Source organism: Dipodomys spectabilis, unplaced genomic scaffold, assembly GCF_019054845.1.
Source record: "Dipodomys spectabilis isolate Male_0828 unplaced genomic scaffold, ASM1905484v1 ptg000363l, whole genome shotgun sequence".
NCBI lineage: Eukaryota > Metazoa > Chordata > Mammalia > Rodentia > Heteromyidae > Dipodomys > Dipodomys spectabilis.
Genome location: NW_024871040.1, coordinates 4,057,756 through 4,078,350, shown reverse-complemented (window position 1 = coordinate 4,078,350; position 20,595 = coordinate 4,057,756). Strand labels below are relative to the sequence as shown.

The window sequence follows — 20,595 nt, the reverse complement described above, 5'->3', positions numbered from 1 at the left end:
GTTAATTTCAACAAATATTCTTATTATTTGGCCAGTCCTGGGGCTTGAACTCAGGGCCTGGGCACTGTCCCTGAGCTTCTTTGCTCAAGGCTAGCACACTACTACTTGAACCACAGCACCACTTCCAGCTTTTTCTGCTTATGTGTTACTGAGGAATCGAACCAAGGGCTTCATGGATGCTAGGCAAGCACTCTACCACTAAGCCACATTCCCAGCCCTCAATAAATGTTATTTTCTGATGAAAGAATATCCTCCTTTGGTTTGATGGACTCATCTCTAGCTAACCACCAAAAAGTTGAAAATGGTAGAGTGCCAGCTTTGAGCAAAAAAACGAAGAGACAGTACCTGGGCTCTGAATTGAAGCCCACTATCAACATACGTGTGCGAGCCTCCACATGCATGTGCGCACACACATACACACACATCTCTACAAAGTGTCTGATGAGATAACAAGAGAGTGGCTTCAGATCTTGGAATTTCCTAAATCCACTAAAACCTCATGGGAATCCTGGTGACACAGCCTCCCTGGGAATGCTCTAACATTTATCCACCCAGACCAGAACCCCAAGCTGGGGTGTTCCCCCTGAGAATCCAGGAGAGCTCCTAATAGAGAGCAACTCCCCTGGGGGAGGATGGTACTCTATAATAAGGAGCAGGTGCTTGGAATTGGGAAGTTACCCAAGCAGCCTTGGGAATACAATTCAGACAAGCCAATTCGGCTCTGATGGAGAGCTGAATTGGAACACCATGAAGACTGGAGACAAGCCAGGAGACAGAACACAGGACACAAAACACAGGACATGGGAACACGGGACATAGGACACGATCACAGAGACACACGTGACATGGTGTCCTGGTGCCTGTGCTCCTCCAGCCCTAAATAGGATCTGGGTGAAGTATCCCGTTTTCGGATGCCCCCTCACAGACCACCAGAGACCACGATCAATGCAAACAGCAAAGAGTTGTTTATTGCAAGCTTGAACTTGGTCCTCTGCGCACTGGGCAACCGGTGATACTTAGAGGCCCCGAGCATAAAATCAGCACAGTTTTTTATAGTATTGAACAAACAACTTTAAGGAACTTTACATAAGAAATTACATGATTGGTTAACATTTACAGCAAGCTAAGGTGGGCAAATATGATTGGTTGACCTTTACAGAAAAATATCCTTGGTCCATAGCTTGACCACAAATGGTTATGAGTCACACCTGGACCAACAGTATGCATGGCATGTTTCGCCCTGGGCTCTGAAGAACCGGTTGGTGGGAACATTATATGGTTTTAAGTGAAACTCTTAGCTTGTGGTCACTCAGGAGCAAAGTCACTTGGGGGTTAACACCTGCCTTAAGCAAACGCCATCTATGGCTCCAAGAATTGTGCATGGCTTTCTGTCATAAATTCCTAGCATTGGGGCTAAAGTGGGTCATGAGTTAAGTCGCAGAACTGAGATGGGGTCCTAAGTAAAATGGAATTGCTTAGGTTTTTCATGAGCAGGGGTCAGGGTCATAGGACCCTGGTACTGGTAACTTCCCAATTCCAGTCCCAGGTACTGGACTGACAGATTCAGCAACCTATCAGCCAAGTGCCCACCCCTTTCTCCAGGGATCCAGGTATGCCTATTACCTGGAGGGGGGGAGGATGGGCATCACCCTCTATCACCAAGAATACAAGATGTTAGACCTTAAATGGACATACTCAGATACCAGCAGAGCTTTTCCATCTAGGGAAAATAGGTCTTAACCTTCCAAATAGGGTATGCTACTGAGAGGCTAGTGATTCAAGACATTTAGGGAGTTAATCTATGCAGAATCAGAGCATTCTGTATATGCAAAGCTTTCCTGAGGCTATGGCATCTGCATTTCTGTAAAGCAGAGCCCAGAGTTCAGGCCCCACGACTGGAACAAAAAAAAAAAAAAGAAAGAAAAAGAAAATGGAGTTTAAACAAATAACAACAAACAAAACACTACATGTACCACACAATGTTCAACAAAGTCCTTATCAGAGATAATAACATGTGTAGTGGCTCGTGTCAACATCTCTTAAACACAGAGTTAAAATAAATCCCCTAAATACATATTACATGCACCACACACAGCTAACTACAGTGTTGCTCTAACACTAACACCCAGAGCTAATAAACCATCTAGAGGGTATCACAGAGAAATATACCACAGGAAACACATAATGCTAAACACACCATTGACACTAACACTGCACTTAGGCAAGCTTGTACCTCGCTCTGTTAAACATGGGTTTAAACATCTAGTAAGGAAGAGCAAAGTACCTGTATTGTACTCAGTACAAACCAGAGTTTCACAGGGAAAATAATTATGCCAAGTCACTCATAAACCAACCTCTAATAAACACAGATTGATTAATGTGTATTTGAAGAACAACACTAAACATATTGATTCCCAGAGATAACATAAGGCTCATCACTAAGAAGCCCAGTCCTGCTAGGCATAATGTTTATATGTAGGGCTCAAACCTGTAATCCTAGCTCCTCAGAGGCTGAGATCTAAGGATTCTGGTTCAAAGCAAGCCCAGGCAAGAAAACCCCTGAGACTCTTAATTTGATTAACCATCAAAAAGCCAGATGTAGAAGTGCAGTTCAAGTGGTAGCACCCCATCCTTGAGCAAAAATGCTAAGCAGAAGTGGAAAGCACTGAGTTCAAGTTCCAGAACAGCATGTACATGTGCACGTGTGCATGTACACACACACACACACACACACACACACACACACACACACACACACACACACACACACATGGCAGAAGAATGTAGCACATGACCTCATATTTCTTTTTTGCTGTTGTTGGTCCTGGGATTTGAACTCAGTACCTGGGTGCTGTCCCTGAGCTTTTTCTACTCAAATCCAGCACCGCCTCTGGTTTTCTGGTGGTTAATTGGAGATAAGAGTTTCACCAACTTTCCTGCCAGGTTTGGCTTTGAACCACTCTCCTCAGATCTTGGCCTCCTGAGTAGCTGGGATTATAGGTGTGAACCGCTGGTGCCGGGCGTATGATCTCATATTTCTTTTCTTTTTTGGGGGGGGGGGGGGTCTGGTCATGGGCCTGAACTCTGGGCCTGGGCGCTGTCTCAGCTCTTCAGCTCAAGGCTAATGCTCTACCACTTGAGCCACAGCACCACTTCCGGCTTTTTTCTTTTTGCTTATGTGGTACCAAGGAATCGAACCCAGGGCCTCAGGCATACAAGGCAAGTGTTCTACCACGGAGCCACCTTCCTAGCCCCATGATCTCATATTTCTAAATGCTTCGTAGAGGCAGCATTATGCATCAGTTATTCATGCATAAACCTGTCCTAAACAAAGAGTAATGTATATCCATGAACAATGTGCCATTCACTAAGCACTGTGAAATACAGTAGCCCATAAGTTTACCATGACATTCAGACATTCCTGAACCCAGATCTTAAACACAGTGTTGACTATATATACATATGACTAGCAACAAAAAAAGTGCTTTGTGTCTGCATCTCTCTTGGATGCTTGATTTCTCATATGATACAGTGACAACTTGCGACTTTAGTCTTCACATTCTCATCAGCTGTCATCTTATATCACCAGTGACACCACGTCATACCATCACTCCATTCTGCACTCCTCCTCTGCTGTCCTATGACAACCTGAGGTGACTAAGTGACCTCAGATGAGTAATGGCTGCATCTCCTTTTACTTGCTGTAAGATGTATATGTGACACCATGACGTGCGCCATAGTGACACAATGCAACGGAGGTCTGTGTCCTTTAACATCCTATTATATCTTCAGTGACATAGTGACATAACATGAGGGGACTACACCCCACCTTTCTGACTTTTCATTAGACACACAGTGACAAAAGTGTGTGCTGCCTCCCAGTAGTCATATTTTTGTGTGTGTGCCAGTGCTGGGTCTTGAACTCAGGACCTGGTAATATCTCTGAGCTTTTTTGCTCAAGGCTAGCGCTTTATTACTTGAGACACAGTTCTACTTCCAGTTTTGGGGAGGGTACCTGGAGATAAGAGTCTCATAGAATTTCCTACCTGGGCTATCTTTCAACCTTGATCCTCATATCTCAGCCTCCTGAGTAGCCAGAATTGCAGACATGAGCCACCAGCACCTGGCTTGGTTGTCATATATGTCATGTGACATAACGTAAGTCAGGTCTGTGTCCCTCAATTGGTTGTCCCATGTTTCATTATATCCTAACAGATGATGGATGTCTGCCTCCTTCCCGCCTCTGCCTCTCAACCAACATACATACAGTATATTACCTAGTGACATAAGCTTGTCAAGCCTGCGCTCCAAGTTTTGTCTACTGCATGGCATTATATGTTATGCAGGGCAAGGACACCCCTAAGCCACCAGGCTGAGTGGCATATTCCCCTCCCATCATGTCAGTCCACAGTGGCTAAGAACAAGGTTACAGCCCTAAGTCATGTTAGAATGTCACAGAGGCTCCTTGTATGCATGTCACCTCTGGACTGTCACCTGATAGAATTTGTGACAGATTGAAAAGCTGTCAAGCTAGTCCACATTCCTGCTGCAGGCTATCTGAAGGCACTCCATAGGACACAGCACACGGCTGGGGGGGGGGGGGGGGCAGGGCAGGGGGGGAAGGGGGGATGGAGGGGGGAGGAACATATGCAGCTCTCTGTTCTCTAGGTCACTGATGACATCCTATGTGACAATGGTTTACCTTCCTTCTCTCGGTGGTCACATTGTATCTTACATAACACCATAACAGATTACAACAGAGTCTGTGTCTTCCATTGGTTGTCATGTGGTATCTGATGTGACACAGTTCAAAGATGATACTCAAGTCTTTCTAAGGTCTCAGAGTTAGCTTGCCAATTAAGTCCCTTCCCTGTGTCCCTACCTGTTTACAAAAATCTGTTAAGTTTCTATTTCCCTGATGTTGTGTTGTTTTCCCGGTGTGACTGTACAAATTCCTGCCCCAGTTGCAACCATCTCATTACACTCCTTCTCAGAATGTGACTCTCCCCACAATTCCTGTAGTCCATGTAACACCTTCATAACACTTGTTCTCAGAACTGACTCTACCCTCAAATTCCCATAGTCCACTAATGTGACTCATGGGACAGCCCATGTGACCCATGTGACTGCCTCCTAAAATTTTATTAAGTTCATCCCACACCTGTCCAAGGCTGCTGCCTCCAATCCTGCTTGGAGCAGCCTGGCAGGTCTGTCCCCCAATAAAGCCTTGATCTTGTATCAGTCGATCTCACTCACCTCTCGTTTCTTATATCCTGGTGGCCTGGGTTTGGACAATCCCCCTACAGGGGTTGATTAGTCCCCAGCCTTCTTCCTGAACCTCCTCGGAGTGAGCGACCTTTACTCTCCTCTGCCAGCCATTTCAGACTTCTGCATGCCTCATGATTGGATCTGCAAGGGTGAGCATTGGCCTCCTGTCTCTATGAGCCTCCCACCTACTTTCCTTTCATGCTCAAAAGACCAGGCACCTGGCCCCATCAAAAGCTCTTGTTGACTTGTCTCACTGGGTGATGACCCTTTGAGGCATTGTCTTATTCTACTAGGAATTTGTCTGTGCTCCCAGGGACACCCAGAGTGACAAAAAATTCCTCTACCAGGATCTCACCCTGTCTAAAATGGGTTTGGGTTGTCTCTTGGCTTATCTCCATGAACTGGATCTCTCAGACATTATTAAACTCAAGAGACTCGTTTTCTATTGTAATGTGGCATGGCCTCAATACCAATTGGACAATGGGTCTTGTTGGACTGAAATTAGTACCTTCACCTTTAATATCCTCACAGATGTCTGTTACCAAAGTGGCAAGGCTAGAGAAATCCCTTATGCTCATGCTTTAAATGAGAGGTGAGAATGACCAGTATAAGCTCAAGGCTTTATTGGGTGACAGATCTGCCAGGCTGCTCCAAGCAGGAATGGAAGCAACAACAGTGAACAGGTGTAGGCGGAATTTAAACAAAATTTTAGGGGGTAGTCACATGGGTCACATGGGCTGTCCCATGGGTCACATTAGTGGACTATGGGAATTTGGGGGTAGAGTCAGTTCTGAGAACAAGTGTTATGAAGATGTTACTTGGATTACAGGAATTGGGTGGAGAGTCACATTCTGAGAAGGAGTGTAATGAGATGGTTGCAACTGGGGTAGGAATTTGTAGTCATACCGGGAAAAAATACAGCATCAGGGAAATAGAAACTTAACAGATTTTTGTAAACAGGTAGGGACACAGGGCAGGGACTTAATTGGCAAGCTAACTCTGAGACCTTAGAGTCTTGATCATCCTCTTTCTCAGTTGTTACATGACAATATCATGTTACCCAGTGGTGTCATGTGATGAATTTGAATCCCCTATTGTTGCTATCATTTTATCTTTAATCAATAGATTAAGGAGACATTCCTACATTTCAAGAATTGCTTGGATTCTGATATCCAGATTTAAGCATGACAACCCATGATGACTTTTATATATTTACTTTTGTTCCAGTACTGGGGCTTGAACTTAGGGTCTGGGTTAGCTTTTTCACTCAAGACTAGTGCTCTACTGTAAAGCCGAATTCGGAAATCCTTACCCAAAAGACCACCAGAGACTGTCACCAATTAAAAGCAAAGGAGTCTTTATTGCAAGCTCGAGCTTGGTCCCCCCGTGTACATGGCAGCCCATGTACGCTGAGAGGCCCTGAGCCCAGGGTCACAGCACTTTTTATACATTTTTTAGGGAAGGCAGGGGCTTTGTATACATCATAACTTCTTGTAACAAATGACTATAAACTGCGGGAAAAATCATAAAACAATTCTATAGTATGATTGGCGCACTACAAAGCGGGAAAAGACCAGAAACAAGTTGTTGGTTAGATCAAGGGGGCTGACGTACTTTGAACTGGTTGGCTTGCACTACAGGAGAGTCTCAAGAGGATAGGTGCTAAACTGCAGGGTGTCTGGTTTAGATCATGGTCACCAGAACCCAAGAGGGGCAGTTCTGGAATTTCAGATACCTTGACATACTGTCTTGAGAAAACACCATCTGTGGTTCCGAGAATTGTTTGTGCAAAGCTTGCTGTCCTAATTCCTAGCATTGGGGCTGAAGTGGATCAAGGGTTAAGTTGCAGAACTGAGATGGGAGTCTTAAGTGAAATGGAGTTGCTTAGTTCCTCACTACCATTTGAGCCACAGTTCTACTCTGTCGTTTTGCTGGTTAATTGGAGGTAAAAGTCTCACAAACTTTCCTGCCTGAGCTGGCTTCAAACTGTGATCTTCAGATCTCAGCCTCTGGAGTAACTAGGGAGTCAGATGTGAGCCACTAGTGCCAAGCTAAGAGGACTTTTTTTTTTGTCGGTCGTGGGGCTTGAACTCTGGGCCTGGGCGCTGTCCCTCAGCTCTTCAGCTCAAGGCGAGCGCTCTACCACTTGAGCTACAGCGCCACTTCCGGTTTTCTGGTAGTTTATTGGAGATAGGAGTCTCACGGTCTCTCCTGCCCGGGCTGGCTTTGAACCGCGATCCTCAGATCTCAGCCTCCTGAGTAGCTGGGATTACAGGCGTGAGCCAACAGCGCCCGGCTTAGGAGGACTTTTAAACAGACATTTAAAGCTTCATCAAAATCTGCCTGGCAGTTACTTTGGGGCAGTTATTTAAAGCAGGTTAATAAAGTAACAAAAGAGCACTTTTTTATATTATATGTACAAATTGCTTTTCCAGATTTCTTCACTTTAATTTCTAAGTCTTAAGTCACCCAGTTCTTGCAGTCACAACTCAAGGGCTTACTATGGTCCCAAGAGAATGGGAAAGACTGTAACCAGGATGGATCTAGATAAGTAGATGGTTAGGTAGACAGGTGACAGGCAGGTAGGTAGAGAAGTAGATGGATAGATGACAGAAGATAGATGATAGATGATAGGTGATAGATAGATAGATACATACATACATACATACATAGCAGGCAGGCACAGCAGAAGGGAATGCAATTTTAGAAGTGCATGCCTTTGAGAAACAGCATAAGCCAGGTGCTGATGGCTCACACCTGCACCTAGCTGCTCAGGAGGCTGAGATCTGAGAGTGTTGCTGTTCAAAGCCAGCCAGGACAGGAAAGTCTATGAGACTTTTTTTTTTAGAACACTCAAGCAAGGTCTACAATCATCGGTCCATTAAGAATGACTTACAAGTACACGAGGCAGTAAAACAAAATACAAACTATGTATCTATCTGAGATAATTCTATTTGGCTATCTTATAACAAACCCCAAACTGAACAGAACAAAGGAGATTGCGAATTCCTTCGCAGATACAGGGGGGAAAGCAAGTCATAAAGTGCTTAAGCAGGGAGCAGAGGAGGAAAGAAAAAAAAATGTAAGAAAATGCACTGCTTTTCTCTTTCAAAACCAGAGTCCTGCCCAGCCTCCGCAGGCCACAGGCCACGCGAGGCCACGAAAGGCTGTGAAGAGGGCTGAGACCAGTGCTGCATCCCCTCTAGCTTCTTTTACTACTCACTTCGTGGACAGAACGCTTCACACATTGTCAACCCATGTGAGACTCTTGTCTCTTATTAACACCAAAAAGCCAGAAGTGGAGCTATGGCTCAGGTAGTATGGTACCAGACTTGAACAAAAACAGCTAAGAGACAGGTCCTGAGTTCAAGGACCAGTACTGACACATACACACAAAAATACGTATATGCCCTTTTCAAATAATGGCTGAGTCTACAGAATGCAGAAGCATCACAATGAACCCACTACTTTCCCAAACTGACTTTTCCTTTTCTTTAGTCAATTGCTAAATGCAGTCTTTTAATTTATGACTTAACAATGCAGAGTTGTATCCTCAAGTCAACATATATATCTAAATCTTGGTCTAAGCTTATGCATGTGTGCCTATACACAGCTGAAATACATTACAGGGTATAGAATAACAGATGCTAGAGACAAAAATTGCTTTATTTTTTTTAGACTGGATCATACTATACAGCCCAAACTAACATCTAACTCACTATATAGCACAAGCTGGCCTTGAATTCAAGATCTTCTGTCTCCATCTCCCAAGTGCTAGGATTATAGATGTGTAACACACACACACACACACACACACACACACACACACAGAGTTTGAGGCAGCCCAGACAAAACAGTTACTGAGAAGACTCAACAAAAGAGTTGGGTTCATGGAGGTGGTGCACCTATAATTCCAGCTATAGGCAAGGCATAAGAAGATCACAATTTAAGGCTGACTCCAGGCAAAAACTTCCAAGATCTTGCCTAAAAATTAAATAAAACAAAAAGGCTGTGTGTAGGGTTCAATTGGAAGTGCCTACCTAACAAACACAAGTCCCTGAGTTCAAGCACCAGTACTGTCCAAAAGAGTGGCTATGAGTCTGTGCGTGCGTGCGTGCATGCATGCGTGCGTGCGTGCGTGCGTGCGTGCGTGTGTGTGTGTGTGTGTGTGTGTGTGTGTATTGGTACTGGGGCTTGAACTAAGGGCCTGGGCATTGTCTTTAGCTTTTTAGCTCAAGTCTTGCTCTACCATGTCTGGCTTTTTGGTGGTTAATTGGAGATAAGAATCTCAGGGACTTGCTGCCCAAGCTGGTTTTGAACCACAATACTCAAGACCTCAACATCTTTGTAGCTAGAATTATGGATGTGAGCCACTGGTGCCCAGCAGGTGCTGGCTTTTCAAAGCTACACACTCTTTAACCAGTTGTGTAGAAGGGAAAGACCACCAGGGAGGACCACACAAACACGAGTACAGCCAAAAGGAAGTCTTTATTACCATCCAGGACTACACTGGGTGTACAAAAAAGTGCAGTGTCCAGTCTGGTCTCATGCCCCACCCCCTTTTTTGTTGGTCATGGGGCTTGAACTCTGGGCCTGGCCACTGTCCCTCAGCTCTTCAGCCTTCTACCACTTAAGCCACAGCCCACTTCTGGTTTTCTGGTGGTTAATTGGAGATAAGAATCTCAAGGACTTTCCTGCCCAGGCTGGCTTTGAACCGAGATTCTCAAATCTCAGCCTCCTGCGTAGCTAGGATTATAGGCATGAGCCACCAGCACCCTGCTCATGGCCCCTTTTAAGGCAGAAAAGCCCAACCCATCCCCCAGTAGCTCAGGGGAGGAAAGTAACTAATGGTTCTTTCTTGCAGGTACAAGCCAAGCATGAAGTAACAGAAGCTAAAATACTATTGTAAGCAAGAATGAGCAGGCTAAAACAATGCTGTAAGCAATCATAAATGGGGTAACCTGACAGTTACCATGGCATTTCTAGACTACTATGATCATTTTTATAACTCATTAATATGATCATTTCCACAACCTGTTACTATGATTGCTATCTAGAAACAGAAAGAGACAAAGGCTACATCTATTTTTAAATGTCAAACTATGAGGAACTAGTCTCATAGGTGGGGCTGCAGCCCTCTTAGATGGCAGAAAAAAACAAAATAGAGTCATGGAAGCTAAAAGTAAACTCTAAGCTGGTGAAATTTTATGAGCCTTATTACAGTTGCATGTGTACACAATCAAAGTCTTCTTACCACATCAAAACAGGATGGCCCCTCTGATCTGACACAATGATAAAGTCTCTTTGTTCTTGGTTGCTTCATCATAGGACATTATCTTCTTGCCATTTCTCATACCTTTGTCAATATAAATTTCTGGAATATTCTCTCAAAGTAGCTTCCTTCCATTGAAGCTTTTACACCTATCTTTGGGACAGATGCGTTTTTCATAGCCCTGGTACTCCATTGTGTATAGACTTAATTTGATGATTTAAAAAAAATATGATTAGCTGACACTATTTGGCCTGGAGGCATAGCTTATCAGTAGATTGCCTGCATAACAAGCACAAAGTCCTTAGTTCAAACTCCAGTGCAACAACAACAAAAAATTAGCTTACATTAGTGGGGGGGGGGGGGGGTCATTGTTACATCTACTCATGCTTACAATGAATTCCAATCAATCTCATTCCCTCTATCACTTTTGTGATAGACAATTTCAACAGGTTTCACAGTTTCATTTTTATAGCTATAAAAATCTGTTTCAAGCTGGGTGCCAGTGCTCATGCCTGTAATTCTTGCTACTCAAGAAGCTGAGCTGTGAGGTTTAAGGTTCAAAGCCAGCTGGGACAGAAAAGTCCTGGTGACTCTTATCTCCAATTAACCATTCAATAACCAGAAGTGGCCCTGTGGCTCCCAGTGGTAGGGCAGTAGCCTTGAGCAAGAGCTCAGGGACAGCACCCAGGTTCTGAGTTCAAACTCCACAGGGAAAAAAATTGTTTCAACCCATATTTAGCCTACTTCATCCTCCTTGGTAGCCCAACTCCCTCTGAATAATATCCATCCTTTGACAAGGGTCTCTGTCTCTCTTTACAACCCCCATTCCTCTATTGGATAACAGTTTTCAACCTCATGGATGGTGAGTCTGCTCACTTGTGGGAGACTTTGGACCAAGCCTTGCTGATAGATAAGGCAGAATAGAGATAAGGCAGGCTTACACTGCAGGGCTGAGTCTTAAGAGTATAGTCTTTGTTAGGTTTTTAAAAAGAGGTAGCCGAGTAAGAACAGCACCAGCACGCACGTGGTATTCAGGTAAGGGGTAGGTTTATTCAGTAGACCTGCTAGGACCAGGCAAGGTTGGCACTCCACGTGGCTGGGAAAGGCCTGGGAATGAGAGAGAGCTGGGAAAGAGAGGAAAGAGCTAGAAAAGAGCAGAGAGAGGGGTGAGAACAGTAGCACTCACGTGGTATTCAGGTATTCAGTAGACCTGCTGGGACCAGGCAAGGTTGGCACTCCACGTGGCTGGGAAAGAGAGAGGAAAGAGCTAGAGCAGAGAGAGAGCAGAGAGAGCTAGAAAAGAAGAGCAAGAGCAAGAGAGCTAGAAAAGAAGAGCAAGGGCAAGAAACGGACAGAGAGAGAAAGAGGGAGTCTGGGCCTGGGCTAGGCCTTATGTAGGGTATGGGCGGGGAAAGGTGTGGCCACATCAAATTCAGATGTGACCTCAGCGGATGCAGATGTGACCTCTTCCAGGTGTCCCAGTTGCCTAGGTAACGCAGGTACTGGGTGGAGACTTTGCTGCCAGGAGGGTGAAGTCTGCTTGCCATCCAGGGGTGGACCTTACAGTCTTCAAGTCTTTTGTCTTCCTTCTCTATTAAAGATGTCTTAGCTCTAGAAGCTTGATAAAGGCCCTTGATAAAGGTGCCTGGGTTAGGAAGGCAAGTGTGGGTGAGCAGTTTTGATGGCCATTGGGGCATTGATGTATAGCTTACTTTTGTTCTGTGTAAAAGTTCGTGTCATCTCTTCCACAAGGGAAGGAGGGATCCAGGATAACCCAAATCCACATTTCCGGGACCAAGGTTGTTAGTATTAAGCTCACCTTTGGTCCTCAGCTCCACCCACACCTGGGCCCCCTCCCATTCCTGGAGTTCCAGCCATACAGCTGGCCCCTCCCTCTCTCTGCCCAGACCCACCTGAACTCCCATTTACCTCATTTCCTCTCCCCTCAGACCCTCCTCCTACCTGGACGGGGACGGAGGTCATGTGCTCCCTCTTGGGGGAAATATGGCTCCTCTAATAAACCTTAAAATAATCTTTCTCCTGTAGCTGCTTGCCTCTGCATGGTCCCCTGGGATGGATGTGTGGGATCCTTCTCTTTCAATGGTCATTCATACTTGCTTTTGTTTCACTTGGAGCAGACCTGGCTTCACTGTGGTTTCTTTTGGTTGCACTGGGATTTGAACTCAGAGCCTCAAGCCTGCTCTCATTGCTGGCTAAGTTGCTGCTCTACCACTTTAGCCACCCTTTCTGCCCGGCTTTTTGCTATTTTGGAGACGTAGTCTCACACTTTCCTGCCCGGGCTGGCTTGGAACCAGGATCCTCCGACCTCAGCCTCTTGGGTAGCTAGGATGGCAGGCGTGAGCCACTGGCGCCTGGCCAGAACTGTGTTTGTGCAGCTCCACTGGGACTGTCACAGCCTAAAATCACCAGGGATCTGGGGGAAATGCAGCTGCAAACACAACCCCAGAGCCGCCACGCTTCCAGGTCCCAGATGGCGCGCGCGGCGCCCGCGGCTTCCGGCTCCTAGGACCCTGGCAGTGGAAGGGAACGGCGACCAGCGCACACAAGGTGTGCAGCGGCCCGGGGGCGGGGCCGTGGTCCGCGCAGACTCTAACGAAGGGGACGAATCCTCAAAATATCACGATATCTAAACGCTGTGATTCTCGTCTCGGCCAGTCTCGGGGGCCGGACTGCAGGATCAGGGGCGTGGCTATGATACTCTCCCGGGAGCCTGCGGGGTGGGGGCACAAGCCCCTCGAATGACGCAGGAGGCGGGGCGCCACGAGCGCCGCGCGCTCGGGAGTGACGTCAAGGGGGAGTGACGCTAAGCGCCGCGCCGCGCCGCGTCCATCCCTGACGTGAGGGGGCTGGGCCCGCGCCTCCGTGGGGAGCGGCTGGCGGACGCCGGCGCCATGGAGCGCTACGCCAGCGCCTTAGAGGAGTCCACGGACGGAACCCGGCAGCAGGAGCGGCACTACCAGCTGCTGTCGGCACTGCAGAGCCTGGTCAAGGAACTGCCCAGGTGCGCGGCCGGGGGGAGCACCGGGGACCGGCTCCGGCTCCCGGCCCTCGCTCACCGCGCCCCTCTCTCTGCCCGCAGTTCATTCCAGCAGCGCCTGTCCTACACCACGCTCAGCGACCTGGCCCTGGCGCTCCTTGACGGGACCGTGTTCGAGATCGTGCAGGGGCTGCTGGAAATCCAGCACCTCACGGAGAAGAGCCTGTACAACCAGCGCCTGCGACTGCAGAACGAGCACCGAGGTGCGCGGGGGGGCGGCGGGGCGACACACGCGCCTCCGCGCTCGGCCGGTCGGTGTCAGCCCGCCCCAGGGAACGCTCCGTCTCTATGCTGCTGGGTATCCCTGGCCAGAGGCGCCGCAGGTGGGCCAGATCAAGGGTGCCGAGCCTTCTGTAGCGATTTCAGTGACCCGTGGGCCCCCTTGCTTTTTCATCCAGAAAACTTCCTGCTCGGTTTTTTGTTCTTGTCCGCCACAGACCCCTGTGGTAGCTGTGGACCACAGGTCCCTCTCGTTGGTTGAACGACTGTTGACAGCTCTGCAGCACCCGTTACGTTACGTTAGTCGTGGGCACCACACCTACTGCGCTTGTAATTTCCCAACACTTCCTTCCAACACCCTTAGCAACTCTGCGAGCTTCCTACTAGAGACACAGACTTAGCCCCTCCCATAGCTCCTCTGGGCTTGGAAGCTGTTGTACTAGGCAACTACCTGTGCACCATCAAGATTTCCCCTTTCTGCTTATTTTATTTCCTCCAAACCTTTTCTTACAAATAAAGTGCATGCGCTTAGAAAGTTTAACAACAGTATAGTGAATACTCTTGTGCACTCCACCTAGATTCAGCAATTAATCATTTGCCTTCAGCATTTCTCAAGACCAGGATTTTCATCCCAGCACAGTTGACATTTTGACCTGGATAGTGTTTATGGTGAAACATTGTCTTGTGCATCACAGGGTGACAGTGGCACATTCCCTAGTGGTGACAGTCAAACATGCTCCAGACAACCCTTGTGCATCAACCTTGGTTTAGGTTAAGTGCAAGTGCTCTAGAATAAAAAATGCTCCACTATGCAACCATGGTGAAGCATTCCTGACTTTCAGTTCATAGTCACATTTCCTAAGATGTTTGAAATTGTTATTTTATAATTAAGAATCCAGCCAAGTTCATGCACTGCATTTGATCATTGTTCTCTGTTCAATTGATCATTGTTCTCTGCTTCTAGAATTCTCTAAGAGTGGCACTGACCTTCCCCTCCCCACTCCCAGTATTGTGGTTTGAATTCAGAGTTTGCAAAGTAGGTGCTCTACCACTTGAGTCACACCCCAGTCCCTTTTTTCTTTGTTTTGCCATCGGGTCTTGTGTTCTTGCCCAGGCTGTGTTATGCCAAGGTCGCAGGAACCACTCCCCCGCCCAAGAAGACCACCGAGAGTCAGACTCTACAGCTGTTTTATTTAAACGGGCTGCAGCTCGGGCCTCGTCCTACACTCCGACACAGCGACACAGCGGAGCCTAGGAGAGCCCCGAGCTAAGGATTTGCAGGTCTTATATAGGCACACAATCAACTAGGTGTTTTGATTACCACCACGTGTTGCTTTGCTAGACAGAAACAAGCAACACGTGGTGGTCACTGCCTCAAACTTTAACCTTTCAGCTGAAGACTTTGATCCTTGATCTCTGTCTCTCATGTGGCGAGATTACAGTTATGCATCATGATACCTAGTTGCATGCACTGGCTTTTTGGAGAATCCCGTGTATTCTACCTGTGAGTTTGTCCTAGTTTAAGATCTGTCAGCACACTAGGCTGTCATTTAACATGTTTCTCCACACTACTGTTTCGTAAATTGGATGGCAGGTGGAGGTTTGATTAGATGCCTAGTGAATGGGACAAAATTTCTCCTAAAGATGCAAGGTCCCTTCCTTATGAGGGCAGGTGATGTTCAACTTGAACTTGGTGTTTTCAATCAGAAATAGATTTTCTTGAATCCTTTTTCTGCATCTGTTAAGATAAACCAGGTGGTTTGTTACTAGAATGAGTTGCATTGATTTCTGAATTCCTGAAATGAACCGTGTGGTGGGGATAAATCCTGCTTAGTAACAATGTATTTTCATTTATATATATGATATGATTTATGAAAATAATAAGAATTTTTGCCTCTGTTCATGATGACATTGGTTTATCATTTTATTGTAATATTTTTGGCTTGTATGGGTATATAGTTTTCTGGAGGAGTTTACGGTATGGAATTGATATTACTTCCTCCCTAGATATTTAGGAAATTGTGGAAATTTATTAGGAAATTTGTTTTGCCAGTGCTGAGGGTAGATCTCAGAACCTCATGCTCCTGCTTAGTTTTTTACTTACTGCTGCTGCTCTACCACCTGAGCCACACCTCCTCTTCAAGCATTTTGCTGATTAGAGATAAGAGTCTCAGGGATTGGTCTGCCCTCACTGGCTCCCAACTGTTTGATTCTCAAATCTCAGCCTGCAGAGTAACTAGGCTTAGAGGTGTGAGCCACCAGCACCCACCTGCGCAATTGTGTTTTGTAAAAACATTTTGATCAAGGTGTAAGATGCATGTTGTTCACAAATCTAAAGTACATGCCTTATTTTTCTTTAATCTGAATACCCCAGGCTGACCTCAAACTCACAATTCTCCAACCCGCAGAGTCCTAAGGATGCATGCATATACCACCATACCTGACTTGGCTTATTCTTCCTAGTGCTCAAACTGCTCTATTGAGCCAGTGGGGAACTTCAGGCTGGCTGCTGGTACATCCCAGTGTTCTTCCAGCAGTCTTGTTTTCTGGTGCAGAAATGTGTTTGGATTCATTTTCCTTCTTTCTCTGTCTCAGTTCCAAATTGGCTATTTCTCCACGCAGTCCTTTTAGCAGGGAAGTTTTGAAGTAACTGTTTGGACCCTTGCTGTTGGTCCTTTGGAAGTTATTGGGCCAGGAGCGAGGTGTGATCCCAGGTACTCAGGAGGAATAGGTAGGAAGATCATGGTCCAAAGCTTGCCCCAGGAAATTACTATAGTTAAAAAGGGCTGTCCGTATGGATCCAGCATAGAGCACCTGCCTAGCAAGCACAAGGCTGAGTTCAAGCCCAACACCACACACACACACAGACCCCTCCAAAAAAAAGGGGGGGGGGGCAAAGTAAAAGGCTCAGGTCAAGTCAAGCTTTGGTAGGCTGGCAGTGTAGGCCTGTGCTGGTATTCTATCTGTCCTTCAGCAGAGTTAGCAGGCAGTAATTGTAACTGGCTGTCCTTGCTTTCTTTGGGCATTAAGGCTAGGCCCCTTCTGAGCAGGCACTTAGTGTGGCTCTCTCCTTAGTGAGTTTGAGAGTTGATCTGGATTTGTGGCAGTGTTTGATCAATGGAGTGCAGATGACATCTCTACCTCAACTCTTGCTCTACTTCCTGTGACTTTAGACACTTAACTAGAGAGTCTACTTCTTGCCCCAGTGTTCATGATGATGTCTTCTTGGCTCTAGTTTTCATATGTATTAGATGTGATAAATGCCATCATGGAGGTATGTATAGCCCTTATGTGAGTCTCTTCCCAGAAGTACAGTGTTAGGTTTTGAGTTTTCTTAAAACTTTTGTTAGGGTTTTTTTTTTTTAACTATTTTTTTTTTTTGTCTTTTCTTTTTTGGTACTGGGGATCGAACCCAGGATGTTGCACTTGCTAGGCAAGTGCTTTGCCACTGAGTTACATCCCAGCCCTTTCTTAAAACTTTTGAGGAACATGTAGTTGATACCTAAACCAGTAAGGTGTAGGCATTTACTGACTACTTGATAGTTTCTTTCTAGCCCATGCTTACTCTCAGAGTGGACAATTTGCACGAGTCTGTGGTGATCTGTACCCTTTCTGGAGCAACATAGACTCCCTAGCATAAAATCTACGATGGCTCATAGGTTCAATTAGGCTTAACCCTGAGGCCTCTCACCATCTCCTTCCCCTGTCTGCTGTGTGGACACGGTCAAAAGGGAGGGGGCAGCTCTGCCTCTAAGGATGGAGTGACACAGCCACACTGCTGCCAAGCAGTCAGTGACTTGTCCTCATCCCCTCCTTTTCTAGGCCTCTGCCTCTTGAACACAAGTGGGTGTGCCACAGATTCTGGTGTTCCTGGGACTGTGCCATCTAAGCCCAGAAGCCCCAAGGACTCAATCACCAGCTACCACCCCTACCTGCCTGTGATCTTCTGAGCCTGGGCTGCAGCTCTGGACTCACTCCCATGATAGCCTTCCTTGATTCTCTTTCCTTAGTACCCTCCACCTCTGGAGTTCTAGAGATGGAGATGCAGGAAGATGCTGGACACCCTGCCCTGATTAAGGGCAGAACTGGGATACCCAAAGCTCCCCCTACCTCCACCTTCCCAGTACAGGGCTTAGGCAGAGTGGAATCTTTAAGTGGGTCTTCACATCTACCTCTTGGGAGGGTGGGCAGTAATATCCTGAGTCTCCTCTTCACCTTGCTTTGAGGCTGCTCCATTTGCTCCAATGCCTGCTATTGCTGATGGCTCCCGTCCTTTCCCAGTGCTCAGGCAGGCAATGCGACAGAAACATCTGGAAGCCCAGCAATCCTGCCGGCCCCACAACCTGCCTGTGCTCCAGGCAGCTCAGCAGCGAGAACTGGAGGTAGGAGGGCTGGGGCAAGGGGCTGGGAAGTTGGCTCAGTGTTAGAGCGCTTGCCTTGCATGCATGAGGCCCTGGGTTCAATTCCTCAGCACCATATAAGCAAAAAGAAAAAAAAGCCAGAAGTGGCGCTATGGCTCAAGTGGTAGAGTGCTAGCCTTGAGCTGAAGAGCTGAGGGACAGCACTCAGGCCCAGAATTCAGGCCCCACAACCGGACCAAAAAAAAAAAAATAAGTTCAGAGGGCTGGGGCATGATGGCTGGGTCTGGCTCTTTCCTGTGGGTACCTCCTGACTGTGAAAAGGACTTGGGGTAGCTCTGAAGCTGCTGGCTGTTCCTAACCTCAACCTTTCTCTAGGGCTGGGGTGTCACTTCTCTGTGAAATGATAGGCCCTCTGTGAGCCACAGTGGCTCATTGTGAGCTGAGGTCTACACAGCAGGTACTGAATGGGTGAGGAGGAGGGGTCACTGTGCCCTGGTGGCTTCAAGCACATAAGAGTGCAAAGGTGGAATGGTAGTGCTAGCCAAGAAGGGGCCCAGTTTCCTTCCAAGTTGCTCAGTCAGCTGGAGACCCACATACAATCAACAAACCATGGGAGTGGAAGTAAGAATGGCTAGAGATGTGTGGCAGGCCCCAAGGTAGCCCCCAAATTGGGTTTTGTAAAACCTATTGAGGCCTTATGCAGGCAGAAAAGGAAGAGGCCTGGGAGTGGTCCTGGAACCTTTGCTATTGATAGGCAAGGTAACCAGGAGTTTGAGGAGGCAGGAAGCTGAGCTTGCAGCCATCCTTACTTCTTGCCTGCTGCAGGCAGTGGAGCATCGGATCCGAGAGGAGCAGCAGGCCATGGACCGGAAGATTGTCCTGGAGCTGGACCGGAAAGTAGCTGATCAGCAGAGCACATTGGAGAAGGCAGGGGTAGCTGGCTTCTATGTGACCACCAACCCTCAGGTCAGTGCTCAGGCCTGTTCTGCTTACAGCCTGTCTAGAGTTTGGTGTTGCTGGTTTGGGAAGTAGCAGATTGTTTCCTAAAGGTATGGTCTTGATTTGTAGCCCAGGCTTTCTATCTTCCTACCTTAGCCTCCCTATTGCTGGAATTACAGGCATGTGTCATCATCATGCCTAGCAATCTGGCAGTCTGTCTGTTTTTACCACTGATCACTGATGAATGAGGCTCAGAGTCAGTGGTAGATAAGTGTGAGATGGAAGGATGGCTCCAGGGAGGATAGAGGCCAGTCCCACCAGCCACCTTCCCTAGTCCTGCTGCGTCCCACAAGCCCTTCATCTGCTCTCTTCCTGCACACCACACTTGAGTGTGCCATTCTGAGACTCAGTCCTGTTGAGGAAAGAGGCCATGGCCAGCCTCCACTGAGAAGTGAAGCCTGACTTTGCTGGGCACCTCTAGAACCTACTGGAATTTTTTTTTAACCACTTATAAAAGGACACCAGGTGGCAGCCTGATCCCCATGGGTCCCATTTGTTCCCCAGGAGCTGACACTGCAGATGAACCTGTTGGAACTCATCCGGAAACTGCAGCAGAGGGGTTGTCAGACGGGGAAGGCAGTTCTGTGACCAGGTAGAGTCCCTGCTGGCCACCATTGCCAGTATGGCTAGGAATACAGCCTTGCCCACTGTCACCAGAAAGCCAAGCAGAGCTTGTCTTCCTGAATTTCAGTCACTGACTTCTCAGCACCCAGCAGTAGGCACCTGAGGAAAGGCTAGGTGGCCTCTGGTTTTAAGTTTTGTTTTGTTTTGCTTAAGCACTGGGACTATACCATAAAGAAAAGTGAGGCCCAGCCTAGCAGCTGACTGACTGCTTAAAGGCCAGGTGGAAAGCTGGACTGTTGGCTAGCATCTTGTACTCTGGGCATCTCCCAACCTCCCCTAAGCTCCAGGCCCTGGGCTTCTTCTGATCTCGGCCCCTGTCTTGAGAATTGTGGCCCCCAAGTGGGAGAAGCTGCAAGGTTCAGGTCCTGTGTGTCCCTGAGAAATAAAGATAGCTACTTGTACCACACGTGTCTGGTTTCTGTTCTAACTAGAGCTCACATAAGACCCTTTCCCCATAGGGCTTTCTCCACTCTGTTGGAGCCAGCAAGTGGCTGTCTACCTGATGCAGCCACGTGGTGTGAGACCTCAGCTGGGGCTCCCTTGCTCCTAAGATGCCTGTCTCCCACCTTTTCCCCTGCATAGTCTCTGTGAGCTTCCTGGCCTTCCCAGCACTTGCCATGTCCCCAGGCACTGTCATTACTATGTCTGTACAGGAGGCAGCAGGGGTGGAATGAGTGGGAGCACCTGTCACTGACCCAGTTGGTGGCCTGTTGGAGCAGCAGGAGCTTGCTAGGTCACTAGGACTACCAGGTGAAGGTCACAGCATAGCAGATGGGACTGAGGGAGGGAGGGTA

At 47.3% G+C, this 20,595-nt stretch overlaps 1 protein-coding gene across 1 annotated transcript; it reads left to right on the top strand.

The window, feature by feature from the left end:
* Positions 1 to 13,393: 13,393 nt before the first annotated feature.
* On the top strand, positions 13,394 to 20,202 carry Dgcr6l (DiGeorge syndrome critical region gene 6 like). Its single transcript, XM_042666137.1, has 5 exons — positions 13,394 to 13,562; positions 13,641 to 13,801; positions 18,099 to 18,199; positions 19,004 to 19,144; positions 19,682 to 20,202. The coding sequence occupies exons 1-5, from the start codon at positions 13,453 to 13,455 to the stop codon at positions 19,763 to 19,765; spliced, it is 597 nt and encodes a 198-aa protein (XP_042522071.1). The 5' UTR covers positions 13,394 to 13,452; the 3' UTR covers positions 19,766 to 20,202.
* The last annotated feature ends 393 nt before the right edge of the window (positions 20,203 to 20,595 follow it).